Source organism: Haemorhous mexicanus, chromosome 2 (assembly GCF_027477595.1).
Source record: "Haemorhous mexicanus isolate bHaeMex1 chromosome 2, bHaeMex1.pri, whole genome shotgun sequence".
Classification (NCBI taxonomy): Eukaryota; Metazoa; Chordata; class Aves; order Passeriformes; family Fringillidae; genus Haemorhous; species Haemorhous mexicanus.
The window spans coordinates 10,520,449-10,540,123 of NC_082342.1; the positions used below are offsets into that span (position 1 = coordinate 10,520,449).

Here is a 19,675-nt window from a genome sequence, read left to right on the forward strand (position 1 = left end):
AATTTAATTTTACTACAGTACAAGATTGCTGTGGTTTATCAATAAAAGAACGGCACTATTACAATTGAATTTATCCCCAGAAGTTTTTGGAGGAAATGGCATCTAAAAACATTACAGTGTAGTTCCTCAAGATTAAGATGGAATTCTTACACAAGCCTTGATATGCTGATCTGTGGTCATAAGCAAATGGTATTTCCCCTTCTGCCCCCCGGGATTCCGCGGTGTTGGGAAATCTCATTCTCAGAACAACGCTCACTTCTCTTCCGCCTCAAGCCTCTTCTACAGAAAAACTCTTCTCTAACCGCTAACCTTAGAGCACTGCTCCCTTCCAGGCAAGAGAAAATCCCACCAGGCTTTTGCAATGCACTATGTTTAACTATGAAAATGAGTTATCTAAAGATTGCAAACAAAAAAACTCTGACTTGTTGAAAGAAATGTAAGACTTACTGTCTTCTACACTGATGCCTGCAATTCCTGTAAATTGATAATCCCTTCCTAAATAGACTTGACAAGTTGGTAACTAATCCTCCTTTAGAAAATATGGGCTCTGAGGCAGTGCACACCATTTTTGTTTGGAAAATAAATTCTTTGATTTTTTTTTTTTACATTGTTGTCATCAGGATGACTTGTGAAAACGTGCTCCTTTGTAAAATAACGCTTTAAAAACATACTTGGAATGCTGAATATGTGGACGTGATTGAAACCCGTTTGTAGCAACCAGGCAGCTGTGGGTTATAAGGCAGGTGTAACTCCATCTTTAAAGACAGCAATCATACTCCAGTAATGTTCATTGAGAAGTGACCGTCATCCAGTACTGTATACGTGTGTTTTGTCAGTAACTATTGCAATGCTTTACCATGCTGATGAGGGAAGCATTTAGGAAGTGCAGCTTCTTAGCCTGATTTTCACAAAATTACGTGGTTTCCCAATAGTTATTTGCTGTTCACTTGCAGTTTCGCTCAGACGAGAAGGAAATACCCTGTGGCACACATAGCTCTTCTCAGGGACTTGCTCCTGTGCCATGCATGCTTCCACTGTGAGGCTTGCCAACATCATCCTTTCTTCCTGTCAGCAGGGGAAACCCAGGAAAGGAAAACTGAATTAAGTGCCTTAAAACACTGAGGTGTCATGTGATCACTGCACCATGTTGGACCTGTGCCCACTGTGCCACTCCTTGCTCTGTCCCCCTCCCTGTCTCCGCCAGCACAGCCACAGAGTGTGCACCCCCCTCACATTTCACTCTTTTCTGACATATTTCTTTCTCCAGCTATAGTAGATGTTGCAATAAAGTAGATCAGCTTTATTTTCAAACATTCTGTGTTATTTTATAGTTTGTCAATCTCTTAATTTTTAAAGCCATAATGCATGCAAAATTAAACTCTTCAGAACTTTCCCAGTGTTAACAACTCAAATTTCTGTTTCTCTAGAAGTACCATTTTTTTGGCATGACAGCACACAGTAAAGACTCCATCAGGTCAAGAATTTCCTTACCAGAATCAAGGTGCAAAAGTTAAGATTGCACATAGCTCTCCTGAACTGGCCCTGCCACATTCAAGTGAATGTGAAGGGCACCAGAAGGAGGAAAGATTGTCTGAAAGAATGAGAAAATGGCAGAGCTGTGACAATGACACACAGAGTACTGAAAACAACAAAAGGAGACAAAGAGAGCGTGGCCAGAACCACAGGAAGTCAAGAAAAAGACACACTAATAGTGGATAACTGGATTAATCTTTGTTGTTGTTGTTGTTGTTGCTTGTTTTTATCAGTTTCTCTGGGTCTGCATTGAAGGCACTTGAGAGGGTAGTTCATGTTCAGACTCGGGTGTTTATTATTTCTTATCAGTAAAACAGTCTCACTACTGTGAGTTTGGCAGCTTTTCATTAGAAGGCACAAAATGGCCAACAATCTCTTGTTACAAGGCCTTTTAAGACTAAACTATCCAATGAAGAACTGACACCTGGATTATTTTCCCTTTTAACCCAGTAACTGATCCCATAGAGCCCCCAGTGAGGACTTTTCTGCCCAATTACAAAATGCCACCCAAACCCTTGGAGAAGAAGGAAGAAGAAGCATGAAGAAGAAACCCACAGAAGAAACCTGTGCCCTCCATTTTGCTTCCATCCACAACATACTAAAAATCCAAAACCCTCAGTTTCTCACCAAGTGATACATCTACACTTCTCTCTATAATCTATTGCACACCTTTGTGGATTCCAGTCTATCTTGAAGTCTAGGAAACTTTCTTCATGAATGAGGGTCAAAGTCAGTGCTCCCCTGGGGGTCAGGGCACCCCAGAGCAGACACAGAAATATTCCCAGTACCCCAGTACCCCAGTTAAGCAGAACTAATGAACAAATTTTCAAAGGGCATGCAGATTAATGTAAGAAAATATTTAAAACCACTTTGTTCCTATCCTGTAATCTTAAATTCTAAATCTGACACATTCCACATTTTATGTAAAAATACAGGCCATCAAACTGTGTTTTGATGTCTAATAAGACCCAGTCTCCTGCATATAGATATTACAATGGATGTAAGATCTATGTGCAGTGTAATATCACAGTTTGTCACGGTGATCTTTCCCTGGAAGACTTTGCTCCATAGATGTCCCAGCTCTGTCAGTTTTATTCAAAGTCATATGTGTTTTTTTATAGGAAAGCTGTTATAGTGTAATATTCTGCAGATTGTTTTTATTACCTGACTCAATAAAAATTTTAACAATATCCAAAATATTGATGACAAATTTTAATAGTACTCAGGTTTTGGAAGGAATTACTCATGTTACTTTGAGACAAAGTGGGAATTTCAAATTTATTTTTAAAAGTTATTTTATATGTTCAGAAAGCCCAAATAAAACAAAATTGTTTCCAGTTCTTTTTAGGGTTCTGGGGCATATGTTTCTCAGCAGGCCTGAATTTGAAATTACAGTTTACAGGAAAATATTCCCTTTGGTTCCAATCTGAACAGGCCATACTACAAACTTGTTTTAATCTTGTGCTTTACTACCAGATTTGGAACAGTCACTGAATGGAGACCAAACAGAGACTGGAGAAAGGGTGAGAATTTGAGGTGTCAGAAATTAAACATTAAGATAAGTTATGGATTTTATGGTTTTATGACTATCTATTTGATAATTAACACTGATGACTAATCAGTGCTCAGCCAAGTACATCCTGCCCATCTCCTTGCTTTGGTTACTTACTTTGAACTTAAATTCTGTTCAAGTTCTGAACTCTTAAACACTTTGGAAATGGCTTTTTTCTGTATAGAATTTTGTATCTGCCCTTTCCTATTCTCCAGGGGTTTCTTCTATAGTATAAAAATGCCTGTATAATTGTAAATAAAATATATTTTTTAGTTTTACAAAGTAACCTTGCAGTTGCCCATTTTGGAGTGGGAATAATCAGCAGAGCCCAATTTTTGTCAAGACTGAGTATAACACACAGGTCTTCTTTAGTATTTCTTATTTAAATGTGGATTGTTTTGGCTTTCTTTCCTTATGGTGTCAATATAAATGGAGGGCAGAAGAAGAGATTGAGCCTTGCTAGAGCTGTGCACAGCAAGGCTGACTAGTATTTCCTGGATGACCCTCTCCTGCTGTAGATGCACATGTTGGAAATCATCTTTTTGAGAAGGTAATTGAAGCTAACCCTTCAGATCTCCTAAAAATCTAGGTAACCTCAATGGCTTCCTTTCAAATTGTACAAACTGCTTTGTACAGTCATTCTACAAAAGCTCATCTCTTACCTAACAGGTTGATGAAAATTATTCTGAATAAAGAGGTTAAACAAAAAGCAGTACAGGGTACAGCCAGTACAGGTTATAGAATGAAAGGATTCTTTTTGAACAGAGAAGTTCCTATGGGAAAGTGGAATCTGGAGAAAAAAATTCTCCCATTTAAAAACCATTCATGTGGGAAGGAAAGATTTGTCAAAATCTCAGTGCTATGAGTTAGTACAGATTATTCCCACTGCTGCCTGCAGAGCACATGTATTAACATGAAATACCTACTGTTGGGTCACCACGACTGACTTCACAATTGTCTTTTCCTCTCTCCCTTTTCCCTGTTATTAATTTACCTGCTCCATGGCTTATAAGTATCTGGCAGAAGCAAGGATTCAGTGATGGTAGTCTTGTAAGCACATTTTAATATTGAGACTATCAAACGTCATGTAGTGTAATGAAAGCTGGAGTATCTAATTCTTTTCTTTAAACCTATTCTAAGCCATTCCTGAGCAGGAAACAGGTATAAAACATTAAACATTAAGAAACAGGAAAGTACAAGTAAGAGCAAGTAGCTATAAGCTTATAGTTTGCCATTACAACCAGCAATTAAAAGAGTGGTGTAGCAAAGTAGGCAATAAATAACAACAACAATAAGAAGAAGAATAACTGTGATAATAATAAGGCAGACAAATACATGAGCAAAATCACAGGAGAATTCCATTATAACATTCCAGCTATCATAATGGAATGGCTGCTTTTAGTATACGTTTATATTAAATGAATATAGAAAACACTGTGTTTCAGACTCATATATTGGTGACCCACAACCTCACCCTCCTACCTCACACTGATCTAATAACAGTGATGGAAGAGGGAAGAGTAAGTCAAATAGAAACCTACCAAGAACTCATTTCAAGGAGAGGTAATTTTTCTGAGCTTGTTCAAGTCTTCAGTTCGGAGCATAAAAGTGAGGAGACAAAGCCAGTGGAAGGTGACAAAATTTGTATACTGTGTTTGCTTAGTATTTTTACTTTTCATGCCAGCTTCTCAATATATTCCTTCTCCTATGCCTGGAAATGAGTGAAAGAATTGCTGGAAAATTTAGAGCATTCTAAATTTTGCTACAGAATCATAATTATAAGCTGAAAAAAAAACCAAAAACGTTTTCACTTTTGGCTTCCTGTGCTGTATGTATCTACTCATGATATATTGTTGAAAATATTTTTCTGTTTTTTCTCCAATGTAGTGAGTTCTTCCAAGGAAGAGGGTCAGCTGGGCAGGAGTCTGCAACAGAAAGGGCTGCTGAAACACAAAATGTAGGTATTAAAAAGTAGGCATTAAAAAGCCCCGTGCCACTGCCTAACAGTGATGCTAGAGCAGCCCCAAGTTGCTGAAGGCTGTGCCACCCTGCTTTGCTGTGGAAACATGCAGAGCATGTTTCCAATGTTGAATGCCCATTAGTAGTTGGCTGGAACACATGTGCCTGGAGCTCATCTTCTGGATTCTCTCTATACAAAAGAAATCCAGTGAATGTGCCACATCCAGGAGGTTCAGTTCATGGGCTGCTTCACTGTGGGAACCAAAGTATGTTAAGCAGGGAAAATTTGCCTGATTTTATAGTATTCTTTTTTGCTTAGCAATAAATGCATGTAGTTTTTGATGATTTATAAGAAGATTCTAAAGTATTTCTTGTTTGCAGCTCTTCCTCTGATCAGTGGAACATACACACTAGCAATAGAGAGGAAGTTGCTGCTGGCATAAGTATCACTGATAGAAAAACTTTGGACATTTGTTTTCATAAAAATGTCTTCCTTTGCAGTTGCAGTTTTTAGTTTCTTACATCTCTTTACTGAGTTTAAAGTAATACCTTACAAAAGGTTTTTACCAAAATTTTAAGTATTTTTCGTATGTAATTACATAGTATTTTCTCAACTACAGTTGTGAGTCTCATTTACTGTAGAGGGAGTATATTGGGTCCACATCCAGACAACTGAACTGAGAGAAACCCAATAGCGCAGTGAACTTACAGGCTGGGTTCAGAATAGAACCAAAAGGTGAAAAAAAGGGAGACTGCAGCTTGTGAGGAGTAGGTGCAGTCTGGAGTGTTGAACTGCAGAGATCAGGAGAGTGGATGAAGGTAAAATCTGGGACAGAAACAAGGGCATGGCAAATACCAAAGCTGACAGTGTGCAGGTAACTTCTTCAGATCAGCCAAATATACCTCATACACACAGCTTTAAAGAATCACATTAAAGTACAGATTAGAAAATGACTTTAATGTTGCTCTAGTGCAAGTAACATGAAGTTTAAATGAAGAACAGGCACAAGCTCTGCTACTCCTTCAACTGTACTGTTTGGTCACTGAGCACCCTCAAAATTGTCACTGTTCTGTTTGCATCTAACTTGCTGGTGACTGTTGTTGGCCTCTTATGCCTGTTGGGTCACAGCCACTGTGACTGCACTTGGTCAAGGTGTCTGTTCACCATCTCTAGGAGCATTAGTTCAGTCTATAAATCTCTGCAGGTGTTCTTGTTGCTGAACATGCCATCTTTCCTATAGGAAATTAAGGATGTTTAATTAGAGTCATAGCCTTTTAAATTTTCTTACCAGTGCTCATGAATGTAGTCTTGAGTGCTTCACAAACCTAAATAATAATTCATGTGCTGTGGCAGTTGCCAGGTACTGGGAGTTCTTTAGTCAGCCACAAGCCAGAGCACAGAGAATGCACAAGAAATCTCTTGCCCTTTATGATTCACCTTAATAAAGAACTGAGCTCACAGAGACTGCACACAATTTTTGTCCTCCATTCACCAGCTCCAAACTTAAAATTTCCCTTGCAAAGATCTATTCCCAAGAGTATTTGTCTCAGTTCCTTCTATTAATGTAAGGATTTATGACAGCCCGTTGTAGGATCGTGTTGGAATCTGCTATTTGGGACCCCATCTTGTTTTCTGGGACACTGCAGTCAAATCTGGATCCACTTGGAAAACACTCTGATCTTGAACTCTGGGAGGTGTTGGAATTATTAAAGGATTTTGTCCAGTCACTGCCAAAGATGTGCCTCCATGAGATTTCAGAAGGTGGTGAAAATCTCAGATACATAATCAAGCAAGTGCTAATGCTGTTATTTTCCAGTACTGTAAAACCCTGTGATCCTTCCAGAGAATTTACTTCAGAAGGTATCAGGATAGAAATGACACATCTTCTGACATCCTTAGTAGAACTATTCTGGTAGTGCAAGTTTTTTTGAGGTGACCAACTGGTCACAGTGGTATAAATTCTGATGGCCTGTGCTGTATGAGAAGCCAAGGGAGTAGACTATTTTCTGCTCAAGTATATAAGTAAGTGTAAAGAAGGGGGGCGTGGTGTTGCAACTCATGCAGCACCTCATTAGATTTGGGTAGAAAAGTATTCATTTATTTAAATTAAAAAAAAAATAAAACAGAAAAAAAAAAAAAACTAACAAAAAACAACCAACCAAAAAAAAACCCAACAAATTTGAAACCCACCTAAGTGCAGAAACCTTATTCTTTTGCTTAAGCAAAACAACTCAGTTTTAACTTTGAAACATTAACCCACAGTTATGAAAGGAGGGTGACACTTGAAATAAAAGAACTCTAAACTGAGGAGACAAATATTGAAGCTTTCAGCAGCAGAAGGACAGGTCTTAAATAGTATACTGAGTATCAACCTGAATTTTTCAGACAGATCATTTTCAGGAGGACATTTCTAGAAGGCACATACTACAGCTAACATAGAGAAGTATCCAAACTGTTACAGTGAACATAATTAAAAAGTGGTTCAGCATTCAATCTGGCTCATTCCTAGTGCCCACTATAATGTGAATATAAAACTGAAGACTGGGTTTAAGATTCAAAGTTCAGCCATGGATGTTGGAGAGTCCTACCTTAACTACTATTGATATGCTGAGCAAGAAGAAATAAAATTCCAAAGCAGGACGAACATATTTCAGTAGTCTTTTCAGAAGCATAAAGTATTGTTAGGAAAGAAGTACAGATATGCTCCGCAGTAATCTCAGCTAAATCTTGTGCTCCCTTTCCTCCATGTGCCTGACTTGCCCTTCTCAAATGTATTTTTAATAGTGTTGGGCAGAGACAGCTGGTCTGTCTGGCCCATGCTTTGCTATGGAAGACAAAAAATCTGGTTCTAGATGAGGTGACAGCTTCTGTTGACATGGAAACAGAGATAACTTTGTGCAGTCCACCATCAAAAGAGAGTTTCACAACTGCACAGTGTTAACTACAGCCCACAGGTTACATACACTCATGCATTCAGAGAGGTAAGTTTTGATAAGCCATTAGAAAAATAAATTGATTTCTTGAAATATGTTCCCATAATCCAGAGATATCTGTACTGGGACTGGAAAATGTGGCTGAACAGCTGATTTTTCTTCTGTAATCTTTCTGCTCTTGTATTATAGACTACTTGTTCTGGATGCATGAAGGATTCTAGAATATGATACAACACAGACTTTGTTACAGTGAAAAAGTGCCTTTTCTGAAATGGTTGCAGAGGCTGGGATAAGAAGATAAAGAAAACTAGTAAGTGAATTCTGAAGGAATGCTCAAAGTATCTCTGGCATTCCACATATATAGGTGCAGTATTTTATATTTCATATAAAACAATTGACTTACTCAAGAGCTCCTTGCAGCATTGTTGCTTACTACAGCTGCAATCTGTATATATTGATCAGGTTTCTTAAAATTCAGATTTTACACAAATAACCTGTTTTTATCATATTGGCACTGGGACAACAGAATGAAGCAGGGATTTTCATGGCGTATGCTAAAACTCTTGCATTAGTAAAGACTGATTGAAAAATAAATCTTGCTGTTGACATGCTGGTCTTAATTTGAACTAAGTTGCTCTGACATTATGCTCATTTATTTACTAATTCTTACTATGATTACACATTCAAGGAAAAAACAAAACTGTTTGTTGTGTGGACACAGAGACAGATGTCACTTGGGGCTAATTTTTAGGATATCCCCCCATATATACTTAGGTAGTTCTTGAGGCTGTAAATGAGTCCCATTTAGTCAGTTTTCCTTTTTGATTTCTGAAAAACTGAAACCCACATCTTACATATCTAATTGAGCACTACAAAATCTCATTGTGATAGAATCCCAAAAAATGCAGTCAGGTGGAGCTGAGTCTTTGCTGGTAAATATTAATGAAAACCTCCCTACTAATTACAGAATCAGGACAGGTTATGTACATTTACTTGAAGTGTCAGCTAAATGTATCTGCTTCTGTAGGCCACATAAATAGTCATTTCCATTTTTATTGCAGTTCCTGAAGCTCTTGAAATTTAGTACCAACAAGTAATTAATCTTAAGATAAGATCTCCATCACCTGCTTAAAAAAACTCAACAAACTGAATAAAGTTCCTGGGTACAGCCCTGTTACATAAGTTTAATACTGACACCTGGTGTATCAAGCACAATCTTAATTTCTTGCCCAAGATAAAGTTTTGGGCATATAGGCTAGGGAAGGTAGCCTTCAGTACCTCAAGAACCAATCCCTTTTGCAAGGTCTAGAGAGGTATCAGTGTATGGTAATCTTTAATTTATTTACTTTAATTTGTGGGGAGAGCTTTCTGTGCTTACTGCCAAGCCAACATAACCTTAACTTCCAGCTAGCTTCAGAATGCAGCTGGGAGAGCTGCAGACTGAATAATGGCAAAGCCTGAGAGAAAAGAAAATGCTGGACTAGTGTCAGCAAAGCCATTCCTTTTCTTTCAGCAAACTGTACCACTCATATTTGACTATAACTTCTGAAAAGGGGGTGCAGTGGAGGCAGAAGCAGCAGGAAATGCTCCTGCTGTGTTTCCATGCAGCAATAGTTTACCAAGGCAAACCCCCTAGCAGGCTTAGGGCGGGCAGGGAAAGGCACTTGTGCCTTAAGCACATCAGCCAGGGTCTGCAGCCTCTCCTCCCCTCACACATCTGATGTTGGAGACTCACTCCAGGAAACCAAGAAGGGCCACTTGGCTGAGTTCAGAACTGACTCAACCCACCTAACACCAGGGCACCAGCCAGCACAAACAAAGCCAAGTGCTAACTCTGCAGCTTGGCACACCCCTGACCTTCCTCCTCCAAACAGGAATTCCCTGAGCTTCCTTGGTATTTGGGAATATGGGTTCCAGTCCTGTCCTGTGGGACAGGCAGGGGACCAGAGCAGACCTGAAGAAGGAGGCTCATAAGGGGCCAGGACTCTGTCATTCCCTCTAACAGGAAGGAGCAGGGAGCAGAACCTGCTTATGCCCTGCTCCCACTTCATTCCCCACAGCGCTCCAAAATCCCACATGCACCACCCTCTCAGGGACTGCCTCCTTCAGCCCTGCTTGTTGCCCTTGCTCCACACTGTCCTGGCAGTATCACAGGAGAAACTAGAAAGAAGTTGAGGAGGAACTCTGCCTTTCCCTCACAGAAAGAGACATGTTTCTGCTTTTTGCCAGCTTTGAAACATTTATGAAATACTGTAATTGTTCAGGCACTGCAAACTTCACAGCTCCCCAAGACAATGCAGATGTACAAACTCACAGCCGACACAACCTCATCTACACTTCAAAGGAATTTGAGGAAGATAGAATTTCCTTGAGAAAGTGAAAGAAGACAGATCCAAGGGGTAGAAATTGCTTTTATTAAAAAAATCTAAAATGTTATTTATAAAACGCATTTCATCATCTGCACTGGGAAACAATTAGGAACACACAATTGTTGAGGCCTCTTGATGCTTTCAAAATTTCAACTCACCAAACAAGCCTTAGCTAGAGAAATTGGTTACACACCTACCACCTCAGGCAATCATAAGGATTACAGAAAGATTTCAGCCTTCAAGTATCAACTTTCTTACAGAGAGATTTTTGGTAAGCAGCCCATGTGCATACCTGGAAATATCCACTTAGTGCAGCGGACTCGTCTTCAAAATTTAATTGTTTGTGCCAAAATACAGTATTAAAAGATACAAAATAAATAATTCAGAAGATTTAATAAATAAGGATGCATTGTGATATCCAGTGTATAGTAATTTCTCTACTAAAAATCCAACCTATATAGATCTCTGCATAAAAACCCTTTTGTGGATTTAGTTTTTACAAGTAAACAACCTGCCCTTCCCTTCCAGTTCCCAGATTAACACTGAAGGAGATTTAACTCCCCCAGGGTGAAGGAGGATGTGAAAGAAAAAAGTACTTCATTTATTTGCTTTGAGAGTTTTAACAGCTCCTACCTAACTTGTCCCAAAACTGCAAAAGCTTTTAATAGTTTAACTTCTCTGTGATGTGGTTCTGTTTCTATAAAGGTCTCCTTGTTTTACACAGTGCATTAAAGACATGAAGACTTAAGTCCTACTGTACCTCCAGTGGATTTTGAGATGAACTTACAGCAGGGCAGAAGGAAAGGCCACAATGACTCTAAAGAGTTGGTACAGATGTTGAACACACACATTTATGTCTGCAAAGCAAAGGCCCCCAGCAGCAACTGAGGACTGTACTGCATTCATCCATGGTGTCACTGAAGAGGCACTTCTTTCACTGCAGGAGTTTTACTTACTGGAAGCTGGGGTCACTTTCAAAGAGGCACAAAGGAAGGAAAGAATCCTCAAATAAAAAAAAAAAATTCCTCGTTTTCAATGCAGGAAAATTAAGCAGATGTCAGCAGTACTTTGGGAATCCTCTGTCAAGTTAAACAATGCTGATGGAATGGCTGTGTGCAACTATGATTCAATTTAAGAGGTTTTTAATTGGATTACTTCAAAGATGCATTTAGACAATAGCTATGCAAACAGCTGAATCAGCACAACTGATTTATGGCACTGCCATAAATCAGGCCTACTGCCAGGAGAGTAATAAGCCTATTTTAATATAGTCATAGGTTAAAACAATAAATCTAAACCCCACACTTTATATTAGCAAGGTTAATACAAAATTATTCTGGAGAAGACAAGAAAATCCTTAAAACCACCTGTTACTAGAGCTTACTTGATGAAGACTGGGCTGATGGATGTTAAAACCAGGCTTAGCTGAAAGACATGTTTTTTTGGTAGGAAGTTCCAAGCAGATAATAGAATTCAGCTGGTGCTTGATTATTGCTTAATCCCGCCAAAGAGAACTGTCACCAATTCGTTTTTTTCTTCAGATCAGTGACTTTTTTTCTCCTCACAACACATTTTCAAGGTATCTGGATAGTGATCTATTTGCCTAAAACAGAGTCCTAAGAAGTGCCACCTCAAACCTCAAGTTACACACAACACTGTTTCTTTCCCAATAGGACAGCTACAACCTCTGTTTCATTCAGAGCAGGGATATGAAAAAACTTAAACCATGTAAGAGCTAAAAAGCACAAAGTAGTTGGGTCAATTTTCATTTACTAGGGCTACAGGAATTACATTTCATCCAGGCCATCCCTTCTGTCCCACACTTTCTCCACAATGACAGTACGGCTTGGGGTACTTCACAGAGAAGATGTCACACACTTGTAAATGCAGAATGATGAAATTCGTGTAGGTCAAATTCAAGGGAAGACAGGCAGGTGTGGCTTCAAGATACATAAAATCACTGTAGTTTTAAAATAAGGCAGGGGCAGGTAGGAATATTTGGCAATATACCCTCGTTCTCTGTGGAGAACATCAGTGGTAAAACAGCAGCACCTGTGTTTAACCATCACAGCCAGGTCAGGAATGAAGACCTTGGAGACCAAGAAACTGCACTGGCAAGAGCTACCTTTTCAATAATGTTTCCTAATTATGGGACAATTTGCCACAGAGCCCCAGCATACCATTATGCTGTTATGAACAGCAGAAGAATCAAGTGAATGCCTCAGTTTCATTTAAGCTGCAAGATGCCTTTAGGAAAGGTGCTTAAATGCTCAAATGGCTCAATCTAATAACTAAGTGTAAGCTGAACACTGCCGGTGCTCTGTGCAGTAACGCTGCTTCACAGTCCTTCCAAGGAAATACACTGGACCCAGGAATACCTCAGTACCACATCATTTTAAACCTTTGGTCACACTCCCTTGATACTTTAAACACACACCGCTCCAGGATTTGCTAATAAAATTTAGCAAGAAAATGTGGGTGTGTCATCACTGGCATTTTCATCCAATATCCCTTCTCCAAGTAAACACAGTACACTTCAGAACTCGTTTGTACCTTTAAAGTAACATCAAGCTTTAGCACAGGTAGGTGTCCAGTAACACCCAATGTGGACAGGTGAAAATTGAATAGAATGAAGCTAAGATTAGGTTCCATTGCCAGTCAGATAAGTATGGATCCTTTTGGAGAGCTGGAATACAATTGAGAAGAGTTTATTTTCAGTTAAAATTAGTCTTCCGTAAATGTTTGTTAGGGATTTCTATAGCACTGACTTGGAGAGGCCAGGAGCCAGCAAGAATTCCTGCTTGGATAGCTACACCCGTCACAACTGCCAGGTCAGGATCTACAGAGGTGTTGGGTTCCTTTCCAAAGAAGTCCCGAATAACTTCACGTATTTTGGGAATCCGTGTGGAGCCTCCGACTAACACAATTTCATCCACTTCTGCTTTGTGCAGGTGCCCTTCTTGCAACACCTGTTCAATGGGCACAAGAATCTTCTCAAAAAGGTCCTTATTTAACATCTCAAACAGCTTCCGAGAGATTTCTGTTTCAAATACAACTTCCACAAAGTTGCCCTCTACTTTGGAAGTGTCTCCAAGATTTTCCAGGCCTTTTGTGTTTTGTGAGGCCTCACCCTTCAGCGCACTGTTTGTTTTTACCTGGCTTTTTGCAAGTTCTCTTGTAAGCTCATTTGCTGGCAGAGTCAACAGCACCCTCAGTGTAGCTGCCTCATGGACAGTCAGGTTTAATTTAACAGCTTCCACGGCCTGTCTGAGGCGGTGAATCTCCTCTTTCTGTGTTGGCAGAGAACCAAACCTTTGACGGAGCTGATCATATAAATACACCATCAACCTCTGATTGAAATCCTGTCCTCCAAGTTTGTTGTTACCTGAAAGATCAGAATAGGAGGCATCAGACAGAGCACCTTCAAAGCCCCAGAAAGCAGTACACTGCTTCTCTTTCACTGAGAGATGGTGCTCAAGGGTAAGAACAATCACAGAAGGACCACAAGCACACGAGCTCACAGAGCTGTGACAATAGACAAAATCGTTGTCAACTGCACACATGATGGATAATAATTTCCACTCTTTTGTTTTGACTAAAAACAGTAACTCACTCAGTGGACCTCTGTCTAACTAAATCAGAGTGAAGCTGCTGAATCTTTCTTGTGTTCCACTCTAACTGGACTGAGCAGCAGCAGCAGCTCACATCAGAACTTGCTTGCTGAAGGCACTGCACCTCAGAGCTGTGCGCATGCAGGCCAGCTGAAGCATGGCTGTCTCTTCACTTGTGTAACCAAACACTGCTGCCAGAGCTCTGTGCCCGGGGATGAACCATTCATACACCAATCACAAAACTTCTGGGTTAACGGCCCGCGCATTCCCAAACCCTGCTCAGCTCAACTGGCACCAAACCCCAGGCAAGGACGCACCAAAACACCGGTCAGTGATCTGCCAATATTCCCAGTTTGGGCAAAGGTGACAGAAAGATTTTAAACAATCCCAACCCCCCTAAAGTTTGGTCACAGTAAGCGTAACATGCATCAGCACTTTATTAGTGAGCACAAAAGTTAACAAACAGATAAAATGAAACCACAACTTACAGACAAAACCTATGACTCTGTGGTCTTAATTGCTGAAACCAGCCACAAACCTAATTTTGCACGAAAATCAGCTGAGAGTGCATTGGGAGAACACTCTGTGACATGGCTGGTATGTTTCAAAAAGTCCCTCCAACAGCGACTTCTGCTGTACCTTGCCTCCCACTCCTTGAGAAACAACAGCTTTTCCTCACCTGCCATGGCTCGTGTGATGAACATCCCTCCCATCTTGTTCAACAGAGACACGTCCAAAGTTCCTCCACCCAAATCCACCACCAGAACATTAAACACATCAGCTTTGTGCAGCCCATAAGCCATAGCAGCAGCTGTGGGCTCGTTGATTACTCGCAGAACGCTGAGCCCTATGACAGAGACAACAAGCAACACTCAGGTACACCTCAGCAAACTGCAGTTTCTACATCAGAATGACGTTTGCCATTATTTGTTGGGGCTTTTTTAACCCCACTCAAGATATAAGTGCCAGATCCAAAGGAAGTACTTTCCTAAGCAGTAATATCCAATGAACTCTTTTCCTTAATCCTAAAATAGTACTGATTCAGCATCAGGGCGAAATCATGAACCATAATGTGCCTAGACACATTGCTTCCAGAGAAACCTTGCTAAGGAGATTTATTTCATGCACTCTATTTCTGTTTAAATGATTGTCCAAGGATGCTCTATATAGTCTCCTTATTTGGAGATTATAAATAAGACTATTGTCCCTGAAGTAAAACTTACTTCCAGCCAGCTGCACCTGTTGGTACTCAGAAATTCTCAGCTGTTCCTCACAATACGGAGGAATGGGTCCAATGCTTTCTAAGCTTCTCTGTCACTGATTCACAGTTTCTATATCCTCCACAAAGACCTTACTGTTAGCGAAACAGACCTCAAGCCCTCCAAGAAAAACTCTGGAATAGGGAGACATCACCTGCAAGGTTAGCTGCCTTAATGGTAGAATTCCGCTGCCTTTCATCAAACTCTGCTGGCACGGAGAGGACTGCCTTGGAAATGGGCATGCCAAGGTTGGCTTCTGCCATTTTCTTCAGTTTCAGCAGCAGCTTAGAGCCAATGCGCTCTGGAGTGATGTGAAAGGTTTCATTAGTTGTCACAGAAAATTCAGCTAATCCATTCTTGCTGACAATCTAGAAGGATAAAGCGACACAACCCCCAAGTGAGAAATCTTCCTATACTCCCCCACCCGGTTCCCACCAAATATTTTATTTGCATGTAGTCTCTTTATTCAGGAAAAGTTTAAATGTGCTTTTGTCATTTCTGGGCCACTTCTTTTCCTTGACTAGGAGGATTATGCAAAACATGCCACTTAAGGGGTGAAAGTATATCCAAACAAATGACACCCACTATGCCCTAGTAAAACACATTAAAAAAAGTTAAGACCTAGAAACTGTGGAGTCAACTTCCAACACCTCATTCAAAGACAGAAGGAGTGGTTCTTTAATCATTAGGTTATCTTTCAGGTTTTTGAGAGGAAACAAACAGCTTGGTACTGAAACAGCTTGTCTTAACAATATTAAAAAAATAAAAAGACTTCAAAGACCACTTGCAGTACAATTTTTTTTTTTTCAACCAATTCTGCACCACGCTCATATAATGCAGGTTACTTTCTTTAAAGCAGCTTTCAAGTTCTGCTGCTGGTCAAATAAATAGTAAAGTACTGAAGGAAAAAACACACTGGGACAGAGAAGATGTGGCTTTAAAACTTGTTTGGGTTTTGGTTTTTTGGGGTATTTTTGGGGGAAGAGGTTTGTTGATTTTTGTTTGTTTGTGTTTTTATTTTACAATTTCAGGGAGAAATAAAGTTTCAGCAAAGCAAAGTAAGCATTTCAAGTTTAAATTTATCCTTTCAGAGATGGGACTAGAATGTTACCCAGAAACACATTTCTCAGCAGGGAAACACAGGCTCCTCTGGAAAATCATTATCAGCTCTCATGCAGAGGTACACAACTTCCACAACCGTTTCCTTCTGCTCTCTGCATACCTCTTACATTTTTCAGGCATATCAGACTGGGCCATATGACTCAAGGTCTGACAAGACGATCAACCCCATTTCAGGTGTCATAGAATCAGGTTGGAGGGACCTTACAGCTCATCTTCTAACCCCCTGCCAGTGGAAGAGACGCCTTCCACTAGACCAGGTTGCTCAGAGCCCCATCCAACTTGGCCTTGAACACTTCCGAGGATGGGGCGTGTGCAACTTCTCTGGGAAACCTGTGCCAGGGCCTCACAGTGTACTGTACCACCCTTACAGTAAAGAAGACTTTTCCTAATCCCTAATCTAGACCTACTCTCTTATCAGTTTGAAGCTGTTTCCCCTTGTCCTTTCTCTCCATCCTCTTGTCAAAAGTCCCTCTCCATCTTTCTTGTGGGCTCCCTTCAGGTACTGGGAGGCCTCAGTTTGATCACACCAGGGGCTGCTCATTCCAGGCAGAACAATCCCAGTTCTCTCAGCCTTTCCTCCCAGCAGAGCTACTCCATCCCTCTGATCACCTTGGTGCCTCCTCTGGCCTAGCTCCAGCAGGTCCCTGTCCTTGCTGTGCTGGGAGCCCAGAGCTGGATGCAGCCCTGCAGGTGGGGTCTCAGCAGAGGGGGCAAAATCCCCTCCCTGCCCTGCTGCCCACGGGGCTCTGGATGAGCCCAGCACACAGGAGGCTCTGGGCTCCCAATGGCCAGGGCATGTCCAGCCTCTCACCCACCAGCACCCAGGGCTACTCTGCATCTCCATGCTCAGCCTGGATTGCGTCCTGCAGGACATCCCTTACTGCTTGGAGGGAACTGAAAGAGGTGGCTGCTTACCTTAAAGGGATACCTGCTGCTTTCACTTTGCAGTTCTTCCAAAGTGAAAACTTTCCCAATGAACCTCTTGGCATCATAGATGGTGTTCTGGGGATTGGCATCGGCCAGCTCCAGGCCTTCGTAGCCCACGTGCACCCCCGTGTCCGTGAAGGAGACGACGCTGGGGATGCTGCTGTGCCCGCTCTCATCCGCGATGACCTGCACGGCCCCGCTTCCGGGCAGGAAGACGCCGACGGAGCAGTAGGTGGTGCCGAGGTCGATCCCAATCACCCTGGGCGTGGGCATGGGCAGGTACTGCTGTGCCAGGTAGCTGGCTAAGAGCAGGGCCAGCACAGCAGAGCCTGAAACACGGAGTTGGGAACAGCAGGGTTAGGGCATCAACTCTGCAAACCTACAGGTCGATGCAAGTGACACGGCGAGACACGCTGCACCTCCTGCAGCTTTATTTCACACCCCGGAGCCTCGTTAGCCACCTAATTAGTTTTTAATTTCCTGCTCAACACAGAGTGGCTAGAAGTCAAGAATTTAAGGCAATAAATAGTAAACTGATGAAGGAAAAAAAAGCCCAAGAGGCGACCAAGCCAAAAATACCACCAAATAATTCTGTTTCTCTCTGCATGTTACTGCAATAACACTGGCTGATTAGTACTTCTGTAAGAGTTGCCTATGAATGACCCCAAAAGGACATTGAGTTAAAGAGGCTGCCCAAAATCACAGTGAAATTACAAACTTACACTTCTAACACCTCCAGCTCCACCAAAAGTCTAAAACTAAGGGGAAAGAAACCCAAAGTACCTCATTCTGTTTCAGCCATAGTTCCCAAAAAAGCACATTACCATACCACTAAATCTTTTCTGAACCTTGAAACCCAAGGGAAGACCAGTTTATGTGCAGAAGAGTTTGTTGTTTGGTTGATTTTCTTTTAATTTTACTTACAATCAACAAACACATGAAACCCAAAATTCTACCATCAAGTAATGCCTCAAATGATTACCAAAAAAAAAATCAACAAAAATCTCAACAATAAATGTAAATAAGTTAAATTTCAAAGAGTGGGTGACCTCTGTTTTTCCCATTAGGCCATTGCAGTGCTTCAAACAGACTGATTGAAGAGCTCTGGCTTGCTCTGGGCTACAAATCTTCCCAGGCCTTTTTGAGCAATGTGCCACTGAGCACGCTGGCTTTCACAGAATCCCACAATGGGTCACGTTGGAAAGGACTACAGAGGGTCATCTGGTCCCACCTCCCTGCTCTAGCAGGGTCATCACAGAGCACCATGGCACAGGATTGTGCCCAGACACTTCTGGAGTATCTCCAGTGAGGGAGACTCCACACCCTCTCCGGGGGGGGGGGGGGGGGTCTGTTCCTATTTTTGGTCTTTCACTGCACAGTGAAGAATTTCTTCCTCATGTTCAGGTGGAACTTCCTGTGCATCAATTCCTGCCCCTCGTCCCATTGCTGGGCACCACCGAGCAGAGCCTGGTCCCTGCTCTGACACCTCCCTGCAGGCACTGGGAAGAATACATTGATGAGGTCCCCTCTCTTCTCGAGACTCAGCAGTTCCAGCCCCCTTAGCCTTTGCTTCTAAAAGGTCCAGTCCCCTCATCACCATTGCTGCCCTCCGCTGGACCCGCTCGAGGAGTCCCATGTCTCTCCTGCACAGAAGAGCCCAGAATTGGACACAGCGCAACACAGGAGGAGGAGAAGGAGCAGGAGAAGCTCGTGCCACCCTGGAGGGCCAGCCCGGGGCGACAGCCAGCCTGGTGGCAGAAAGACGCGCGAGCGGAAGCAAGACTCCCCAAAACCCTGCAGCCCAGCCGCGCCACCGCCTCACCCAGCACAGCCATCTGCCCCGCCATGTCTGCCCGTGGCTCCGGCGCTGACGGCTCTTTCCGGGCAGCGCGGGGCACGCAGGGACCGGTAGTACGCGTATCCCGGGCGCCCTGTTCACGTCAGCTACTGCTGCGGGCGAGAAAACGACAACTCCCAGTGGGCATCGCGGCACAGCCGGTTCCGGCGGGTACCAGCCAATGGGCTGGGAGGCGCGTTACCCGTTAGCAGGGGAGGCGGTGTGTGACCTCTCAGAGGTGCATGCGCAGACTTGAGCCAGGGGGTCGCGATGGCTGCTGGGAGCGGTAGTTCCGGGCCCCGGCGCCATGGTGCTCTGCGGCCTCCCGCCAGCGTGAGGCGTCAGAGACCGCGGCTGTGGCGGTGCGGGGCCAGAGCCTCTTCCTTTATCCCCTTCGGTTTTCAGCTGCAAAGTACCGAAACCCCCTCCGTAAGGGTTTCGAGAGAGCCTGGCCGTGATGTCTTTGACACGGCCAAGAGCCAGGTTCGGAAAGGAGACATTGTTTATTCTGCACAGGGTGCAAGGTAGAAGCTTTCCACACATCAAGCACACCGATTCTCAAAACTTTACAA

At 42.3% G+C, this 19,675-nt stretch overlaps 1 protein-coding gene across 1 annotated transcript; it reads right to left on the bottom strand.

Annotated features, from left to right (window-relative positions):
- Positions 1-10,371: 10,371 nt before the first annotated feature.
- HSPA13 (heat shock protein family A (Hsp70) member 13) lies at positions 10,372-19,200 on the bottom strand. The gene is made up of 5 exons (XM_059872832.1): positions 19,089-19,200; positions 17,255-17,595; positions 15,372-15,585; positions 14,638-14,805; positions 10,372-13,732 (listed from the first exon to the last, which is right to left on the bottom strand). Exons 1-5 carry the CDS (start codon positions 19,111-19,113, stop codon positions 13,062-13,064), a joined length of 1,419 nt encoding a protein of 472 aa, XP_059728815.1. The 5' UTR covers positions 19,114-19,200; the 3' UTR covers positions 10,372-13,061.
- Between the last annotated feature and the right edge of the window lie 475 nt (positions 19,201-19,675).